This window comes from Carcharodon carcharias, chromosome 5 (genome assembly GCF_017639515.1).
Source record: "Carcharodon carcharias isolate sCarCar2 chromosome 5, sCarCar2.pri, whole genome shotgun sequence".
NCBI classification, from domain to species: domain Eukaryota; kingdom Metazoa; phylum Chordata; class Chondrichthyes; order Lamniformes; family Lamnidae; genus Carcharodon; species Carcharodon carcharias.
In genome coordinates this window covers 159,609,328-159,630,801 of record NC_054471.1, presented here as the reverse complement: position 1 = coordinate 159,630,801, position 21,474 = coordinate 159,609,328, and the positions used below count along the sequence as shown (strand labels likewise).

The 21,474-nt window shown below is 44.4% G+C and overlaps 1 protein-coding gene across 1 annotated transcript; it reads right to left on the bottom strand.

Annotated features, from left to right (window-relative positions):
- Positions 1-828: 828 nt before the first annotated feature.
- On the bottom strand, positions 829-12,282 carry opn6a (opsin 6, group member a). The gene is made up of 6 exons (XM_041187411.1): positions 12,189-12,282; positions 7,586-7,791; positions 6,789-6,888; positions 4,770-4,874; positions 2,773-2,996; positions 829-1,221 (listed from the first exon to the last, which is right to left on the bottom strand). Exons 1-6 carry the CDS (start codon positions 12,280-12,282, stop codon positions 829-831), a joined length of 1,122 nt encoding a protein of 373 aa, XP_041043345.1.
- Between the last annotated feature and the right edge of the window lie 9,192 nt (positions 12,283-21,474).

The window sequence follows — 21,474 nt, the reverse complement described above, 5'->3', positions numbered from 1 at the left end:
AAGGGTCTTAACTTGAGGGGCTGTTTCTCAAAACTTTGCTCTTGCATCGAGCACTCTCTGTGTAAGGAATAGGACTATGATACAGGTTATAGAACCAACACGCTTAGCCAGTGAGGCCCTATAGTGTTATAACCCTATCTCCACTCCCAGTATAGAATGAGCTCTATAGTGTTATAACCCTATCTCCACTCCCAGTATAGAATGAGCTCTATAGTGTTATAACCCTATCTCCACTCCCAGTATAGAATGGGCTCTATAGTGTTATAACCCTATCTCCACTCCCAGTATAGAATGAGCTCTATCGTGTTATAACCCTATCTCCACTCCCAGTATAGAATGGGCTCTATCGTGTTATAACTCTATCTCCACTCCCAGTATAGAATGGGCTCTATAGTGTTATAACTCTATCTCCACTCCCAGTATAGAATGGGCTCTATCGTGTTATAACTCTATCTCCACTCCCAGTATAGAATGGGCTCTATAGTGTTATAACGCCATCTGCCATGCAGTGAGACTCAATTCCAGAAACAGATCGTCACTATAGGTAGAATTTTACACCTCCACCCATAAAATGTGGCGCGCTGTTCAAAGGTCCATTGACTTCAGCGGAACTGAAAAATCACACCGGCATAAACTTCTGCCCCTTTTTAACCCCTTACATCATGAATAAATAAGGAACACATTGTGGAGATAATTATAGGAGCTGGCCGCAAATCTGTCTCTCCCAATGGCAATCTGCAGATGAGGCTTCCTACCAGGAGTGCACTTTGATTCTTACAGCCCACCATAGTGTTTACAGCAGCTGATACGTTTCTCTGTGGTAAACCCCTACAGTCTGTCGCATTCATAGCCAGAATTTGCACAGTTGGGAAAGTATGACATTTCCTGGTCACCATTATCCGGATTCTCCAGCCCTGAGCTGGAACTATCCCTCAGTATGTCCACCTGCCACTCCAGGTCCCTCTCTGGTCGGTGCTTGATCCGCTTGAGTTTCACACCATCCTTGTCATTGGCACAGAACAGGAGCACAATGACATCCCGGCGGAACTTGGAGTTCATTCCAAAGTAGATGGCAGGATTATAGAAGCTGGCGGACTTGGCAAACAGGCTGGCAAGCAGACTGGTAAGCTTCGGGACCTGGTAGCCACTTGCTGACCACATGGAAATCACCGCATAAGGTGACCAGGCAATAATGAACGCAGTGCAGATCACCATGGAAACCTGGAAACGGCGGAACAGGGTGAGGTTAGAGAAGAGCAGCCACAACCTGCCATCAATACTGTAATTTCTTAACTTGGTTCCAGCTCCACGCACCATTCACATAAGCATGCTGTCCTCATTCACTCTCAGCAATTCAGACTTCGGCTGATGAGTGCCAAGTAACATTCGTGGCACACAAGTGCCAGGAAATGCTGAACTCCAACAAAACAGAATCTAATGCCCACCCCTTGACATTCAATGGCATTACCATCACTGAATCCCCCACTATCACCATCCTGGTGGTTACCATTGACCAGTAATTGAACTGGATTAGCCATTTAAATACTGTGGCTATAAGAGCAGGTCAGAGGCTAGGAATCCTGTGGTGAGTAACTCACCTTCTGACTCCTCAAAGCCTGTCCACCATCTACAAGGTACAAGTCAGGAGGGTGATGCATTACTCTCCACTTGCCTGGATGAGTGTAGCTCCCACAACACTCAAGAAACTTGAAACCGTCCAGGACAAAGCAGTCTGCTTGATTTGCACTCAATCCACAAACATTTACTCCCTCCACCACTGACGCACAGTGGCAGCAGTGTGTACCATCTACAAGATACACTGCAGGAGCTCACCAAGCCTCCTTAGACGACACCTTCCAAACCCATGACCACTGCCATCTAGAACGACAAGGGCAGCAGACGCATGGGAATACCATCACCTGGAAGTTCTCCTCCAAGCCACTCACCATCCTTGGAAATGTAACACTGTTCCTTGACTGTCACTAGGTCAATATCCTGGAACTCACTCCCTAATAGTGCTGTGGATGTACCTACATCACATGGACTGCAGCAGTTCAAGAAGGCAGCTCACCACCACCTTTGAGGGCAATTAGGGATAGGCAATAAATGCTGCCCAGTGTCCATTGTCTGACTCACCCAGCAGAGTGCCACACTCACCCAGTGTCACACTCACCCAACTCAATGTCACATTCACCCAGTGTCACACTCACCCAACTCAATGTCACACTCACCCAGTGTCACACTCACCCAACCCAATGTCACACTCACCCAACCCAGTGTCACATTCACCCAGTGTCGCACACGCCCAGCCCTATGTCTCACACACACCAAACCCATTGTCGCACTCACCCAGCCCCATTTAACACTGAGCCAGCCCAGTGTCACACTCACTCAATGTCACACTGAGCCAGCCCAGTGTCACACTCACTCAATGTCACACTGAGCCAGCCCAGTGTCACACTCACTCAATGTCACACTGAGCCAGCCCAGTGTCACACTCAATCAATGTCACACTGAGCCAGCCCAGTGTCACACTCACTCAATGTCACACTGAGCCAGCCCAGTGTCACACTCACTCAATGTCACACTGAGCCAGCCCAGTGTCACACTCACTCAATGTCACACTGAACCAGCCCAGTGTCACACTCACTCAATGTCACACTGAGCCAGCCCAGTGTCACACTCACCAAATGCAGACTTGGCATTTGTGCTTCTTCTGCGGGTATTTTTTGGGAAGCAAAATTAACCCAGGACTGTGGTAGAATATCTCACCAGGGTCACGTCCTTCTCAAGTTTTCTTTGGCGCTCTCCCATGTCAGCCACTCCTGCCAGAGTGCGGTTCGACTTGACGGTGTTGATGATCGAGATGTACGAGAAGAGCATGATGGACAACGGCAGGAAGAAGCAGCAGATAAAAATAGAGACAATGTAGGATTTGTAGACAATGGAGAACACTGACCTTGCCCAGTCTATCTCACACGTCCCATACATCTGATCTGAACGAAACAGGGAAACAGTTAGAGATGGAGAAAGGGATGAAGGGAAAGAAAAAGACAATGCAATGGAAAAAGAGGTGGAGAAAGAGATGAAGAAATTGATTTTGAGAAAGATAAAGAGAAGGAGTTAATGAAAGAGAAAGAGGTAGAGATAGAGGAAAGTTATGGTAAAAATAAATAGGAGAAGGAAAGGAAGATGGAGAAAGCAATGGAGAAAAATATAAAGAAGGAGGTAGAGAAAGATGGGAAAGAGATGGAAAAAGAGGTGGAGACAGAGAAAGAGCTGGTGGAAGCAATGATGAAAGAAATAGAGGAAGAGATGAAGAGAGAGATAAAGAGGGAAGGATAGAGAAAGAGATGGAGAAAGATATAGAATGAGAAAGAGAGAGACATAGATACACTGGAAAGAAAAAGAGAAATGGAGAAACAAAAAAGGCAGAATGAGGCTGAGAAAAAAGCAATAGAGTTAGCCAGAGGTGAAAAGAAAGGACTTGCATTCATATCACACTTATCACAACCTCAACATCACAGTGTTTCAAAGTCAATTAACTACTTTTTTGGAAGTGTAGTCACTGTTGTAATGTATGAAACTTGGTAACCAATTTGCACACAGCAAAATCTCATCGACTACAAAGTTATAATAACCAGGTAATCTGTTTTTTAGTGGGTCACTCCAGGGCTTGAGAACAAAAATCAGAACTGATCCACCAAGGCAGTACTGAGGGAGTGCTGCACTGTTGGAGGTGCTATCTTTCAGACAAGACTTTGAACTGAGGCCCTGTCTTCATGCTCATATGGACATTAAAGATCCCACGAAAGTATTTTGAAGAAGAACAGTGCAGTTCTCCCTGGTGTTCTGACCAATATTTATCCCTCAATCAATGTCACATTACAGTTTGTGGGAGCCAACAGTAACTACATTTCAAAAATACTTCACTGGCATAAGGCACTTAAGGATCTCCTGTAGTCATGAAAGCTGCTTGAGAAATGCAACCTTTTCTTTTTATGTAACACCAGTTTTTAGTTTTAAAAAAAAAATCTGAACTCAAGTTCCTCAAACTGGCTGTGGTGGGATTTGAACTCATGCTGTTACTAGATTAATGGCTCAGACATGCTTGATTATAGGTCTTCACAGTGCAATGCCATTGGTCACCCTAGATGGCCATTATTGCCTTTCCACAGTCATTCAGAAAGTAAATAGATTCTTCCTTCACCAATTGAGTGATTTTTGGCTTCCATCAAACAGGCCTTTTCCCCATCTCAGATGTTTTTAAAACTAATAACCAAATTGTCAGAGAATTTTATTTTAAAACACAATTCTTTAACATCGCCATGATTTTCCTCCCTCAAGTTTCTTACTGACAGCAGAGTCCTGGAGATTAATCTTTAATTTCTGGATGCTCCAGGGCAATATTGGAGGGTTGGCAAGTCTGTCCCATCTGTGTAACTGTGTCCTGCCTGTGTTCTTGTGACTTACCCGTGTATAACTGTGTCTCACACGTGTATAACTGTGTCTCACCTGTGTAACTCGCATGTGTGTAACTGTGTTGCACCCACCTAACTACGTCTCACCTGTGTAACTGTGTCTCACCTGTGTAATTCTGTCTCACCTGTGTAATTCTGTCTCACCTGTGTAACTTCTCTTACCTGTGTAACTATGTCTCACTTGTGTAACTGTTTCTCACCTGCGTAACTCTCCTGTGTGTAACTGTGTTGCACCCACCTAACTACGTCTCACATGTTTAATGTCTCACCTGTGTAACTGTGTCTCACCTGTGTAACTTCCCCATCCAAACAGAGGAGATGCCGACCAGAAGACAGCAGCAGTCCAGATCAGTGTCAGTGACACGATTATATTCCCTCTGCCAATACATTGAGCTGCAGAAACAGTACAGCAGGAATTAGATTGAGGCCCACGATCTGAGGCTCACAACTAACACAACTTGGTTCTGATTCTTGGCATTAGCTTGGGTAACAATGTCCCGTCTACAATCCAGTGATCCAGATGTTAATCCACCCTCTGGACCACTAACCAACACTGGTGATTTCCAAACAACAAACCAGTCACAGAATCCCCTCTTGAAGCCTTTCTCATATGTATTGTGTGACGAAACTATCCTTAGGTGCCCCAGTCAATTATAGCCTTTCTGCCTGCTTCACTATCCCACTTTATCTATAGATGCTGTTTCATTCCTCAGCCCTGCTGTAACTCCAACCTAAAGTCCAGCCCCATATCTCTACCTCACTTCCCTCCATCCCTCTCTTCATTCTTTTCCCCAGTCTCTTTCCATTCCCATCCCCATCATCAACCCCCTCCCTCCTCCCCATTCCCCTCCCCATCATCAACTCCCCCTTCCTCCCCATTCCCCTCCCTCATCAACCCCCTTCCTATTCCTCTCCCCTCATCAACACCCTCCTTCCTACTCCCTTCCCCTCATCAACTCCTTCTCCCCCATTTCTCTCTTGTCATCAACCCCCTTTACCTCCCCATTTCTTTCCCTCATCAAATTCTGCCCCTCCCTATTCCCCATCCCCTCATCAATCCCTTCTCCTCTCCATTCCCCTCAACAACGTCCTCCCCTTCCCATTCCGTCCTCTCATCAACCTCCTCCCAATTCCCCTTCCCCTCATTAGCATCCTCCCCTCCCACTCCCCCATCCCCACTCCTCCTGGTTCCATCCCCTTCACAATAACTTCAATGGAGAGAAATGGTGGTGGTGGGGGTAGATGCAGGGGGCAGAAGGGAATGTATAACAGAGGACAGGACCCTTCCACCCTTTTCTCAGCCCCCACTGAAGTTGAATTTCATGTTCATGATGCCTTTAAGAGGTTGTCTGGTATTTATCTATCCAGTCCACTGTGAGGTTCATTTGTAAGGCCTGAAACTTCCGTCCGGCGTGCGGGGGCGCATGGTGATGTCGGGCGTGTGTCCCGATGTCACCATGCATTATTCCGATCTTCCGTTTGGCAGGTCCGCACCACAGTCGGCTGTGTGCCCGCCGAACTGTCAAAGGCCTGTTAAAGCCATTAATTAACTAATTGAGGCACTTGTCAGGGCTGCCTGTCCAGCCTTAAGGCTGGCGGGCAGGCAAAGAGCCCAGGCGGCCCTCACACTTTTCATGGAACCTCATCCATGGGTGGGATGAAGTTTCATGAAGGGTTTATAACTTTAATAAAAAAATTTATTAAAATTCATAGACATGTCCCAGCTCATGTGACACTGTCACATGAGGGGACATGCTGAATAATTTTTTCCATTCTATTTTTCAATCAAACTAATCTCCCTGAAGCAGCTTCGTGCCTCATGGAGATTTCTGCTCTCTTTCGTGCGTATGCGTGAAAGAGCACAGACCCCGGCTCAGCCTCCTCCCCCTAGCCCACACAGGTAGCCGAGCGCTTCCGGGTGCACATTATGCTGGGCAGGCCTTAATTGGCCCGCCCACGTAAAATGGCAGAGGGTAGCGATCGGCTGCGCGCCCACCCACGCTCAGCCCCCCTGAAGGGGAGAAAATTCTTCCCTTAGTTATAAAAAGTGCAGCCTGCTAACAGAATCAGGAGCTGTAAACAAACAAAACAGTAAAAATTCAGCTAGGAATCACGAAGCTTGAAAGCCCACAATATACGTAACATTACAAGAAATCGATGTAAATAAATTAACCTTTTCTTTTTGGTAAAGGACAAGTTCCTTGATCTGACATTCCTGGAGGAAGTGCGAGTCAGACTCACTGAAACCCCCTTTCCTAAGTTCAGGATTGAGGAATGTTCCTTTAACTTTAATTGAAATAAATTTACCTTTGTATGGGTGGCAGCCTTTAATATACCTTATGATGCTGATCACTGTCAGTGTATATATGCTGACCAGACCAAAGAGCAGTGTGAAGAAACCATCAATCTGAAAAGACAAGATTCATACTTAGTGAGATCTCACTGTAGTGGTAATGTCACCAAACTAGTGACCCCAGGCTAATGATCTGGGGACACAGGTTTACATCAGACCATGGCAGTTGGTGGAATTTAAATTCAATTAATAAATCTGGAATTAAAAAGTTAGTCTTAGTGATGATGACCATGAAACCCATTGTCAATTGTAATAAAAACCCATCTGGTTCACTAATGCCCTTTAGAGAAAGGGATCTGCTGTTCTTACCTGGTTTGGCCTACATGTGACTCCAGACCCACAATGATGTGGTTGTCTCTCAAATACCCTCTGAAATGGCTGAGCAAGCCACTCAGTTGTATTAAACTGCTATGAAGTCTAAAAGGAATGAAACCGAATGGATCACCCGGCATCAACTTAGGCACAGGAGAGAATGCTTCTGCTCTTCTCTAAATAGTGCCATGGCATCTTTCACAGCTACCTGAGAGGGCAGCTGAGGTCTTGGTTTAAGATCAGAAGATGGTACTTCCGACAGTGTAGCACTCTTGCACAGTACTGCACTGAAGTGTCAGTCTAAATTTTGCACTCAAGTTTCTGGTGTGGGTCTTGAACTTGTGACCTTGAGACTTAGTGTTGAGAGTGCTTCTCACTGAGTCACCATGGAAAAGCCTAGAAAGATATTATGGTTGCGCTGCTTGGCAGTGCACCTTACCTGACAAGTCCATATCGACGTAATCAGAAAACCATCATCTCGAAATACATTGAAAATCTCTATAATTCCACGGGAGTATCCGAAAAGAGAAATACTGGCATCTGACACAGCCAGGTTAAAGGTTAAATAATCTGTCACTTGTAGTGTTGCCCTCTGCCTGTACAGCACAAACATCGCCACACTGTTTCCAAACCAGGAGAACCAGCCTAGAGAAAGAAACCAAGAGAGAAGATGGATTACTAATACTAGGTCTCGCTTCCAATCTACTTCCTGCCAGTTAACGCCCAGAAGAGCAGAATGTATGAAGCAGTGTCTGATTGCAACTCAGCCTGCAGTCTGGAGAATTTTTTTTTCATTATTCATTCATGGGATGTGGGTTTCACTGGCTGGGCCATCATTTATTGCCCATCCCTGGTTGCCCTTAAGGTGGTGGTGAGCTGCCTTCTTCAACAGCTGCAGTCCATGTGGTGTAGACACACCCACAGTGCTGTTAGGGAGGGAGTTCCAGAATTTTGACCCAGCAACAGTGATATATTTCCAAGTCAGGATGGTAAGTGGCTTGGAAGGGAACTTCCAGGTGGTGGTGTTCCCATTTATCTGCTGCCCTTGTCCTTCTGGATGGTAGCAGTCGTGGGTTTGGAAGGTACTGTCTAAGGAGCCTTGGTGAATTCCTGCAGTTCATCTTGTAGATGGGACGTATTGCTGCTACTGTGTGTTGGTTGTCGAGGGAGTGAATGTTTGTTGGTGTGGTGCCAATGAAGCGGGCTGCTTTGTCCTGGATGATATCAAGTTTCTTAAGTGTTGTGGGAGCTGCACTCATCCAGGCAAACTGAGTATTCCATCACACTCCTGACCTGTGCCTTGTAGATGGTGGACAGGCTTTGGGGAGTCAGGAGGTGAGTTACTTACTGCAGGATTCCTAGCCTCTGGCCTGCTTTTGTAGCCACAGTATTTATATGGCTAGTCCCATTCAGTTTTTGGTCAATGGTAATCCCCAGGATGTTGATAGTTGGGGATTGTTTATTGCCTGACACTTGTGGTGTGAATGTTACTGGCCACTTGTCAGCCCAAGATTGGATATTGTCCAGGTCTTGCTGCATTTAGACATGGACTGCTTCAATATCTGAGGAGTCGCAAATGGTGCTGACCATTGTGTTATCATCAATGAACATCCCCACTTCTGACCTTATGATGGAACGAAGGTCATTGATATAGCAGCTGAAGATGGTTGGGGCTAGGATACTACCCTGAGGAACTCCTACAGTGGTGTCCTGGAAATTAGATGATTGACCTCCAATAACCACAACCATCTTTCTTTGTGCTAGCTATGACTCCAACCAGTGGAGAGTTTACCTCTGATTCCCATTGACTCCAGTTTTGCCAGGGCTCCCTGATGCCACACTCGGTCAAATACTGCCTTGATGTCAAGGGCCGTCACTCTCACCTCACCTCTTGAGTTCAGCTCTTTTGTCCATGTTTGAACCAAGGCTGTAACGAGGTCAGGAGCTGAGTGGCCCTGGCAGAACCCAAACTGGGCATCAGTGAGCAGGTTATTGCTAAGCAAGTGCCACTTGATGGCACTGTTGATGATCCCTTTCATCACTTCACTGATGTTTGAGAGTAGACTGATGGTATGGTAATTGGCTGGGTTGGATTTGTCCTGTTTTTTGTGGACAGGACATACCTGGGCAGTTTTCCACATAGCCAGGTAGATGCCAGTGTTGTAGCTATACTGGATCAGCTTGGCTTGGGGTGCAGCTAGTTCTGGAGCACAAGTCTTCAGTATTATTGCTGGAATATTGTCAGCATCCATAGCCTTTGCAATATCCAGTGCCTTCAGCCGTTTCTTGATATCACGTGGAGTGAATCGAATTGATTGAAACTGGCATCTGTGACACTGGGGACCTCAAGAGGAGCCAAGATGGATCATCTACTCAGCACTTCTGGCTGAAGATTGTTGCAAATGCTTCAGCCTTATCTTTTGCACTGATGTGCTGGGCTCCCCCATCATTGAGGATGAAAATATTTGTAGAGCCTCCTCCTCCAGTGAGTTGTTTAATTGTCCATCACCATACGAACATACAAACAAGGAACAGGAGGAGGCCATTCGGCCTCTTGAGCCTACTTCACCATTTAATAAGATCATGGCTGATCTGATAGTAACCTCAAATCTGTATCCTACCTATCCCTGATAAGCTATCACCCCCTTACTTACCAAGAATCTATCCACCTCTGCCTTTTCAGGAAGTGAGTTCCAAAGACTCATTACCCTCTGAGCGAAAAAGTTTCTCCTCAGCTCTGTTTTAAATGGGCAATCCCTTATTTTTAAACAGTGACCCCTAGTTCTAGATTCTCCCACAGAGGAAACATCCTCTCCACAACCACCCTGTGAAGACCCCTCAGGATCTTATATGTTTCAATCAAGTCGCCTCTTCTAAACTCTAATGGATACACCTAGCCCATCCAGCCTTTCCTCATAAGACAACCCGCCCATTCCAGGTATTAGTCTGGTAAACCTTCTCTAAACTGCTTCCAACACATTTACATCCTTCCTTAAATAAGGTGACCAATACTGTACACAGTACTCCAGATATGGTCTTACTAATGCCCCGTATAACTGAAGCATAACCTCCCTACTTTTGTAATCAATTCCCTTCACAATAAATAATAATATTCTATTAGCTTTCCTAATTACTTGCTGTACCTGCATACTAGTCTTTTGCGATTCATGCACTAAGACACCCAGATCCCTCTACATTTCAGAGCTCTGAAATCTTTCACCATTTAGGTAATATGCTTCTCTTTTATTCTTCCTGCGAAAGTGGACAATTACACATTTTCCCACATTATACTCCATTTGTCATGTATGTATCAGGATTGGAGGGCTTAGATCTTATCTGTTGGTTGTGGAATCGCTTAGCTGTCTATCGCTTACTGCTTGTGCTGTTTGGTACACAAATCCACTCCCACTGCACCCCCATCAACCCCCCAGGACCCCACAAAAACATGGATACTTTGCATTGCCTCAACAGAAGAAGTGTGAATAAGCTGCAGCTCTTTCCTCTGGAAAAGTGAAGACTGAGGTTTGACCTGAAAGAGAGAGATCTTTAAGTATGACGGAGCTCATTGTGGCAGTTGTAGAGATGTTTCCACTGGTCAGTGAAAACTAGGAGCCATAAATATAAAATAGCCACAAATAAATCCAAAAGGGAATTCAGGAGGGACATTTTACTCAGAGAGTGGTTATACTGTCACATGGGGACATGTTGAGGTGAATAGCATGGATGCATTTCAGGGGAAGCTGGATAAACATATGAGGAAGAAAGGAGGAGAAGGAAATGGTGAGATGAAGAAGGATGGGAGGAAATGCCTGTGGAGCACAAACACCAGCATTGTAGGCTGGCAGCCACTAATTTTTGGAATTTTGTATTTTTGCATTTTATTTCTGCTTTACTCTTGATTTTAAGCCTATAGTGAATATTTAAAGTTATTTTATATTAAATCTTACTCGGTAGACATTGATCTTAACCCAGCTATGATTGTGCTTTGATTAATTAATCAATAATAATCAGTAATGACCTGTTTTCCCAGACCTTGTATTTTTTCATACTGGCCATGCACAGCTGGTATTTAGACCACATTTATGTTTTCCATTTTTCAAGCTGGAATACTGAAGTAAGTTGTATTTTGTTTATCAGAAGTCCTTTCTCTTACTACATTCAGTGACCTTTGGACTACAGGCTAGGACGATGAGTAACCTTATACGGGGTGGCCACCTAGTATGTCATCAGAAGTTTGAAGTTTGATTGATGGACATAACATTTGAAGGATGACAGATGGGAAGGCACTATCAAAAGTTGCGTCAACAACTTGGATGTGGCGATTTGCATGGCTTTGCAGGGCCTGTGAGGAGAGTTGATAAGAACTGAGACTTGTTTTGAGAATATCTGAACCAGGCCTCAAAAGGCTGGAATGCGGCCAGAAATTTGTTTTAAAGGGACACTGCTTCGCTACTGCAGCCTTCGTGGAATAGTCACCGCTGAAGACGGGAGAAAGGATCAAGAACAGAGTGACTGACCGTAGTGCCCACCCATAGGTTACTTAGTGACTTGGTAATGTATGTACCAAGGAGATGGTAATGCATGTGCCAATTTAGGGTGCTGTCATGGAACAGACTAAGTTGGGGTTATTCACTTTAGGGAGCTGTCGTGGACCAGACCAAATTAGGATTATTCTTTGTGCTTTAGAAAAATCTATATCATATATATATTTTCTTATATATAAAATATATAATCAATTATAATTGTCATATCATCATTATTATTCAATATTCAATAGAATTGTTGCTTTAACACCTTACTTGTCATAGTCACTCATTCCTATTATGTCCTGAGTACAACTCTGAACCGAAGTGAGACTCCAAAAGGGACTCTCAGGTCCCTCCCTACAACATGGACCCGTTGGACTGAACAAACTGTTTCTGTGCTGTGCATTCTATGTAATTCTACGTAATGTGTATAATTCTATATAAAATTGTGTATAATGTATGTAATTGTACATAAAGTATGTGATTCTATGTAGAGTGTGAATCATTGCTACATACCGAGAGTCAGCAGGTAGATGCCAATTACAGTCTCCCCTTGCTCTGAGATTGGGTAAAAGGTGCTGTTCTGGTTCCTCCACGGACTATTGACCATGTGAAAAGCCATCTTTCTAAGAGCAGTCATTCAATTTCCATACTCATGGACCTACAACTGACCGTCACCCAGAAAGCAGAAGAGGTCCACTGAAATCCACTCAATTTAACAGGGCAGACAAAGTGCGAGAGTGGGAACCTCTGGGAAGAATCTATCTCTTGGTGCGGTCTTACTTCTTAATCCGATTTAACAACAGCTTTTGAACTAACCTGCAGCATGACGTCAGCCTATCTAATCTCCTTTCCTGAGGATAGTTAAAGCAGGGTGAGGATAATCAGGCAATGGGCAGGTCATCTTTCATTAATGCCCAGGATTATGACATCAGGTTTTCTCATGTCTCTGAGGAGATCGCATTGTTTTTGGTGGGGAGTGTAAATATTGTGATGCACAAAGGTATCACAACTGTGTGGGGCAATCTGACTGGACCAGAGTCTTTACCTGTTTGTCACTGCTCCTACATTCCTATACGTGAAGAAAGAATCGTATTTCATATTAAACTTGAGTGCAACAAACTTTACAATATCTAAAATAAATATGACAACTTCAAATACATCTCATTGTCAGCAAAACACACTTAATCCCATGTCAAAAATTTATAATCTCTCAGCACACACACTTCTCCCTATCTCCTCCAGCCCTATAGCCCTCTAAGAACTGTGCGTTCCTCCAATTTTGGCTTTTTTGTTCAATGTTTTTAATGCCCGAATGCTTTTGGCTTCCCTGGGTTTTTCACTCATGTAGCAGCATCTTGGAAATTAGGTTTTAATTCCCCTCAGACTCCAGGGCAATCCTGGAGATTTGGCAACCCTTCTACAGGAGAGATAAAATTATGTGACATTACGTCCAGGAATATGACTCCCTAGAGTTGGCAACTCATTTGTCATCCCACGGATGAGTGTCAGCTGGATTAAAAGATGAGGGAGATTTCCTCCAAGCGGGTCAACCCTTATTTCAAAGTGAATGGGATCCATTTTGATTCCCTTTGCCTAATGGAGATGTTAATGATCTCAAGATAGGCTCAGTAGCGTTACCGCCGCTGGTAAGACGAGGAGGGACAGATAGCACCACTTTGAAAGGGGTCTACCATGGATGTCTGAAGTGCCTGTCTTTTTTAGGCTGTAGGTCCCTTTTAATGTGGGAATTGGGGTCCTGCGACATAAATAGGACCCCAGTTTGCCATTTTAGGTCAGATGGTTGGAGGCTGCACTGTGCTCATTACAACCAGTTCTATAGGTGGTGGAACTGAAGAGACCTGCCAAGCGGTCTGTGTCAGCCTATTATTGTGGGCCTAGGAGGAGCAGGAGGGACTGACAAAAATAACCTGGCCCATCGTTGTCACCCCGATACCCCCCGTCCTCCATGGTCACTATCAGCAGTAGTTAAAGGGTCAGAATGGACCCCAGGCAGAGACTTCCTCGGAGCCCCTCTCAATCTGCTGCAGCCAATTTGCCACATGGAAAGGGAGGGTTAACCCTCTGGTGAAGTTACAGTGCAGGACAAGGAACCGCTTTGAGGAAATCTCCCTCATCTTTTAATCCAGCCAGCACTCAACCATGGAATGGCATTTGAGTTGCCAACTCTAGGGAGTCCATATTCCTGGACGTAATGTCACATGATTTCCTGCCTCTCACGGGCCCTCCCCCACACTCCCGCCATTGCCACCCAGCACATTCGTCATCACACGCGCCTTCTTCATTACTGAATTGGCTTCACCCTCAAACACCACCACCACCACCACCTACACCTTCATCATCATCACCCCAACCACTACCATCTCCAATATTGTTTTATAAATATTCAACAAAAATGTTCACATTAATTGGGGAGAAAACCTTTTTTTTTTAAAAACAACCTCATGATTTTTTTCTTGGATTTTCTGCTCGCAGCAGTGTGCCTGGGAGATTAGACTTTAATTGCTGGAGATTCCAGGGCAATCCTAACTGACCTTTGCGCTTTACCATTCCACTTTGAAGGGCGAGAGGGGGGGTTTAGCCATGTTGGCAGAAATAGCTAAAACAGATGGGAATGTCACTACAGGGGTCCCTGATCTCCAAGGCTTCGCAATCTGGATTACAGCATAATGAGCTGGGTCAACTGGCAGAGGCAGTGGAAGCATTAACTCAGCAGTTTCAGTGTAATCCTCTGTAAAACAAGCAAAGATGTTTGAGTTTGGTCGTTTAAGGGGAGAACACTTCTAAGCACAATATTAAGAAGATTAAGTCACCCCCTTTCATACAGAATCCATAGAACCATAGAAAAGTTACAGCACAGAAGGAGGCCATTTGGCCCATCTTGCCCATGCCAGCCCAAGGACACCCAGGTGCCCTTTCTAATCCCACCTTCCTGCACCCAGCCCATAGCCCTGCAGCTTATAGCACTTTAGGTGCAGATCCAGGTGCTTTTTAAAAGATTTTAAAGTTTCTGCCTCTACCATCAACTTGGGCAGTGAATTCCAGACACCCACCCTCTGCGTAAAAAAGTTCTTCCTCATGTCCTCCCTACACCTTCTGCCACTTATCTTGAATCTATGTCCTCTGGTTCTAGAATTCTCCATCAAGGGAAACAGTTTTATCCTCTCCACTCTATCTATTCCCCTCAGAATTTTGTACACCTCAATCAAGTCACCTGTCAGCCTTCTTTGTTCTAAGGAAAACAACCCCAATCTATCCAGTCTCTCCTCGTTTCTCCAATTTTCTAACTCGGCAACATTCTTGTAAACCTCCTCTGCACTCTCTCCAGAACTATTACATCCTTCCTGTAATGTGGTGACCAGAACTGCACACAATACTCCAGTTATGGCCTCACCAGTGTTTTATACAATTCTAACATTATATCCTTACTTTTATATTCTATACCTCTGCCAATGAAGGACAGCATTCCATATGCCTTCTTTACAACCTTGTCTGCTTGAACTGCTGCCTTCAGGGACCTGTGTACTTGTACGCCAAGATCTCTCACTTCATCCACCCCTCTTAGTATATTCCCATTTATTTTGTAATCCCTGTAACTGTTTGACCTCCCTAAATGTATGACCTCACACTTCTCTATGTTAAAATCCATCTGCCACCTATCATCCACTCCACCAACCCATCTATATCGTTTTGGAGATTATGGCTATCCTCTACACTATCCACTACTCGACCAATCTTTGTGTCATCTGCAAATTTCCCAATTGTGCGCCCAGCGTTCACGTCCAAATCATTAATATTTAACACAAATAGCAAAGGTCCCAACACTGAGCCCTGTGGAACACCTCTTGAGACAACTTTCCATTCGCAAGGGCATCCATCGACTATTACCCTTTGTTTCCTGTTACAAAGCCAACCTTTTATCCAGTTTGTCACATTACCCTGAATCCCATAGGCTTATACTTTCCTGGTCAATCTGCCATGTGGGACCTTGTCAAATGCCTTGCTAAAATCCATGTACACAACATCCACTGCACTACCTTCGTCAACCCTTCTTGTCGCTTCCTCAAAGAATTCAAACAAATTTGTGAGGCAAGACCTTCCTTTAACAAATCCATGCTGACCATCCCTGACTAGTCCATGCCTTCCCACATGACAGTTGATCCTATCTCTCAGGGTTGATTCTACTAATTTGCTCACCACCGATGTAAGACTAACTGGCCTATAATTGTTTGGCATTTCCTTTGATCCCTTTTTAAACAATGGAACTACGTTTGCATTTCTCCAGTGCTCCAGTACCTCCCCTGTATCTAGTGAAGATTGGAAAATCATCCTCAGAGCATCTGCTATCTCCTCCCTGACTTCCTTCAGCAGCCTTGGAAACAATCCATCTGGCCCTGGTGACTTATCCACTTTCAAGGATTTCAACCTTTCGAGTACTTCCTCTCTCTTTATGACTATCCCATCCAATATCTTGCATTGTTCCTCCTGGACTACTATATCTACATCCTCCCTTTCCTTTGTAAACACCGAGACAAAATATTCATTCAAAACCTTTCCCACAGCCTCTGCACCTACACAAAAGTTTCCATCTTAATCTCTGACAGGTCCCACTTTTTCCTTAACTAACCTTTTAGCATTAATGTATTGGCAATCATCATGAGTCATACTGAACTCTCCAGCAGTATGCATTTCTATAGCACCTTTCATGGCCTCAGCGCACCCCAAAGCACTTTACAGCCATTGAGATACTTAATTGAAGTGAAGTCACCAATTGAAGTAATTTTTTGAAACGCAGCAACCAATTTGCTCACAGTAAGCTCCCACCAACAGTAAATAATGACCTGTTTTCTTTGCAAGTGCATTCAGCTGTGGGTTACGTATTAGCCTAGGACACTGGGGAGAACTCCCCTTCCCTTCTTTGAGTGGTGGCATGAGAGCAGACGGCACCCGGTGCCTCACTTGAATGTTAATAGTGTATAAAAGTCTTGGGCAGTAACAAGGGACGAATGATAGGGAATCACCTTTTACACTCCACCCATTTTCTAGTTCATTGACTTCAACTGAAACAAGAAACAGAAAGGCTGTAGAAGAGTCTGCAGATTTACTAATAACCATTATGCACTATCATTCAATCTGAATTTATACCACAACACCTATGACAGTGCTGACACCCCTCACAATTACACTGACATAACAGTTTAGATTAGGTGCTCAAAGTCTATGGAGCCAGGCTCAAATCCATGGCAGTCAGATTCAGAGGTGATAGTGCTATTCACAGAGCAAGGCAGGCTCTGACTGGTAAGAACACGTGCAGTTTACTGGATCAGTGAACAGGTTAATTAAATGAACCAAATTTTACTTATTCTCTGATTAGCGCTTCAACCCTCAGTAACTAATTATACAGACATAACAGGTCAAAGTCCATGCATTTTAAACAGCGGTTGCTATGGAAATGAAAGATTCAGAGAATTTAGTCAGTTTTATACACAAATAAAACACTAAGGGGGATAAATGTGTTTGGACATTACAGGGTGATTACACAGGTTATGTTAGTTCCCCAGGGAGTAGACCATGCTACTGACCTCTAGCTGTACAGCCTGTGCGAGTTTTTTCAATCTGCTCAGCTGGCTGGACGGCCGGTTTGTGATGCAGAGTGATGCCAACAGCACGGGTTCAATTCCCGTACTGGCTGAGGTCATCCATGAAGGCCCTGCCTTCTCAGCCTTGCCCCTCGCCTGAGGTGTGGTGACCCTCAGGTTAAGCTCACCACCAGTCGTCTCTCTCTGATGAGAGAATAGCCTATGGTCCTCTGAGACTACAGTGGCTTTCATTTCATTAATGAGGAAATGCAAGCAGGATATTCGTTCAGCTGATGACAGCACGATCTGTCCCTGGGGAATCTACATTAGTCTGGATAGCCTGCTCAAAGTGGCAGAACAAGAACAAACTTTTCCGCCTAAATGTTCCTGATGATGTTATTTCCTTTTTGAATAGAGGTATAACACACAAGGGGTTTGGTCTCACTTCCACAGGAATTAACAACGCTCTAAGATTGTTACACTGGTAATTCTGGCCTCCTGCACATCTCCAGTTTCCTTTGCTATAACACTGGTGGCTGTGTCACTCCCTCCCGCCCCTCCTTCAAATCACCCCTTAAAACCTCCTGCAATTGACCAAGCTTATGGTCACATATCCTTTTGTGGCTCGGTTTGTTTGATAACTCTGCTGTCACGTGCTTTGCGATGGTTCTCTACATTAAAGGTGCTAAGTGAATGCCGATTGTTGTTGAAAAGTCAAATATGGTTCACCTTCTTGTCATTTTAATTCTTTACTCTTGGCATTATGTGCTTACGATGCCAAGAAAACCTGAATGAGAGAAAAGCATCCACACAACATACTGCCCTCCTAACGTGATGTCAACTGCAAACTCTCTGTTCCTTCATCCCAGCCACTGATACATATGGTGAAAAGCAGAGATCCAAGAACAGATTAGTGGGGAATACCACATGTCACATCAGCAATCAGAATGAGTTCCCAATCAGGACTTTGCCTGTTATTCATAATCCTAAAGAAATACAATAGACAATTTAGGAGAAATTTCTTTATCTATAGTGCGTAGACAATGTGGAACGTGTTACCACTTGGAGTAGTTGCGGTGAATAGCATAGATGTATTTAAGGGAATGCTAGTTAAGCATGTAAGGGAGAAAGGAATAGTGTATGTGGAGAGCATGTGATGGAAGCAAGGATGGGAGGTGGCTCATGTGGAACATAAAGACTGGTGTAGACCAGGTGTGTAAAGTGGTCTGTCTCCATGCTTTAAATATTTTTTAAGAGAGATACCTAGCTAAGCTTAACACTGTGTGGTGCAGTTACAGTGCTGAATATAATTTACTGAGATGCATGGGTTTAGCACATGTTCTCACAACATCATACGCTCCTGATCTCCTGCAGAGCTACTGGCTGAGTTCAGTGTGTTAAGAAAGTGCAAACTTTAGTCACGAGCCAAAAATACTCCTGCACTTCCTGTCTCATAAATGGAACTTGTCATCAATGAGCCTCAAAATGGTGGTGCCTGCTTTCGCCAGCAATGCGCTCCCTAATAGCTGTCAGCTGTGGCTTGGTGGGTAGCACTCTTGTCTCTGAGTTAGCAGGTTGTGTGCTTGAATCTCACTCCTGAAATTCAAGTCTCAATTTTGCTGGCAGCGTTGGGGCAGAAAGTGGGTTGCAAGCCCACGCTTTCTGGCAACGGGACCGGCTCAGAGTTTTACCACAGGCGGCATCCTAATTGGCTGCATGTGGGCCTGTTGTCCAGGAAGGCAGGTGGGCGTCCTGATGCTGCCAGCACAGTCAGAGGGCCAACAGCTCTGAAACCTCAGCAAGCAGGAGAAAAAGTTCAAAACAATAAAAAAAATTCAGAGGACAGAGCGTCAGCAGTGAAAACCCCTCCTGGGAGATCACTGGTGCTGCAGGGGTCACTCTCTCTGTCTGCAGCCCGCTCTTTGGGCCAGGGAGCCAACAAACATGGAATTTTCCAATCAATTCAACAGTTCAAAATCTCTTTACTGCCTGAGTAAGTTGGGAAATACAGTTTAGTAAAACCGAGACAGAAACAGATGGGATCCGTAATTAGTGACTCTGTTTTTAGTGACTGTGCAGCACAGCACCAGGGTGAGAGTCTTATTCTAAGCACTAATGGCCACTGGCACTAAACAAATGGCACCACAAAGTATACACCCTCTGCCAACAGCCAGCCCCGCACAGATACCCAGTCATCATACTGTGGTGATGTGGCCACATGCCATACAGGACTATATTCAGACTTAACCTCCACAGCATAAGGTAGGTTTAGCTATAAAAAGTAAGATTTGCTTAAAGCGATGGGAAGGAGTAACAACACAGTGATGCTCTGTCACTATTTTTATTTGAGCTGGTCTTTAGCTTAATGGTTTGAATCCCTGCTTCTCAATCAGAAGGTGCAGGTCTCAATCTGCACTCTGAGCAATCCCTGTAAGCAGAGACTGCAGCTCGATCTCAGTCAGAAAGTGTTGGATTCCATCCCTATTCCTGGTAAGTACAGATTGGATCTAACTTTTGACACCCAATAGGATACATGTGTCTGGTGGATGTTGGAGCCTATATAACCCTCCTGCTGTATAGGACTAAACATCCCTATTGATGGGTTAAATTAGTTGGAGCTATGGAAGGAGTGTTCAAGTCATGGCTTCTCACACTGTTAATCAGCCTGTAAATCCTCCATTACTTCTCACTATTCTTCATTCTGAAGATGTGAAAATAAAATACTTCTCATGAGCTTCATTCCTCAACCTATCAGCATAACCTTATATTCCCTTCTCCCTCTAGCTTCTCCTTAAATGCCTCTGTGCTAGTCTTCTTGACTACTGCCTATGGTAGCAATTTCCAAATTCCAACCTCTATCTGGCTAAAGAATTTCTTATTGGATTTAACAGTGACTTTATTTATGGACCCTGGTTTTGGATTCCTCCCACAAGTGGAAACATCTTCTCCGCATCAATGCTGTACTTTATTCAGACCTACCATTAATTTGGAACTTGTGTGAGGTTTCCTGCCATAAGTGTGTGCCAGTTGTTCTTGTGCTGTACCAGTTCTCACTGAGCCAGTAACTGGCTGCATTAGGTCAAGGGAATGCAGTGGATGTGGGTAATGGATTTCTAGAAGGCATTAGACAAAGTGACTAACAACAGACTTTTCAGAAACATTCAGACAAATAGTATGAGAGGAAATGTGGATGCACAGATAGAAAATTGGTAGACAGACAGAAAACATATAATTAGGTAATTGTAGTTGAAAATTTTGTACCTTAGGGTCACTTGTGGATCCCCTTTTGTACTTAATTTGAGCAAACGGATGACAATCTCAGTCTGCAGATGACACAAAGATACTTGCTTCGGCAAATTATTGAATCGTAGAATGGTTGCAGCACAAAAGGCGGCCATTTGGCCCAGTGTGTGTGCCGTTTCACGGTGGGAGAAACTCAGCTAGTCCCACAGTCCCGCCTTTTCCCTACAATCCTGTAAGTTATTTTCTCTCTTCAGATAAATGATCCAATTCCCTTCTGAAAGCCATGATTGAATCTGCTTCTACCTCAGTCTCAGGCAGTGCATTCTGAATCCTAACCACCCTCTACCTAAAGAGTTTTTCCTTACGTTGCCATTGGTTCTTTTACCAATCATCTTAAATTGGTGCCATGTGGTACTCAACCTTTCCGCCAATAGGAACAGTTTCTCCCTATCTGCTTTGTCCAGATCCCTCATGATTTTGAACACCTCTATCAAATCTCATCTCAACTTTCTCTTCTCTAAGGAGAACAGCCCCCAACTCTCCAATCTATCTACATTACAGAAGTTCTTCATCCCTGCAACCATTCTCATGAATCTTTTCTATACCCTTTCCAGTGCCTGCACATCCTTCCTAAAACGTGGTGCCCAGAACCGGGAGCAATACTCCAGTTTAGGCTGAACTAGTGTCGTATAATTTATTGCTTTTGTACTCTGCCTCTACTTATAAAGCCCAGGATCCTGTATGCCACAATTTCTCAACCTGGTCTGCTACCTCCAATATACCCCAAGCTCCATCTAATTCGGCACCCCTTTTAGAATTGTAGCCTTTATTTTCTATTGCCTCTCCTTGTGCTTCCTACTGAGCTGTATCATTTCACAACAAAAACAGAATTATCTGGAAAAACTCAGCAGGTCTGGCAGCATCAGCGGAGAAGAAAAGAGTTGGCGTTTCGAGTCCTC

Coding starts and splice junctions, on each gene's coding strand:
- opn6a (XM_041187411.1), bottom strand. CDS start 12,282: ATGGTCAATAGTCCGTGGAGGAACCAGAACAGCACCTTTTACCCAATC. Junction 7,792..12,188: donor CATCTACCTGCTGACTCTCG/GTATGTAGCAAT, acceptor TTCTTTCTCTAG/GCTGGTTCTCCTGGTTTGGA. Junction 4,875..6,788: donor AGGCTGCCACCCATACAAAG/GTAAATTTATTT, acceptor CTGTTTCTGCAG/CTCAATGTATTGGCAGAGGG.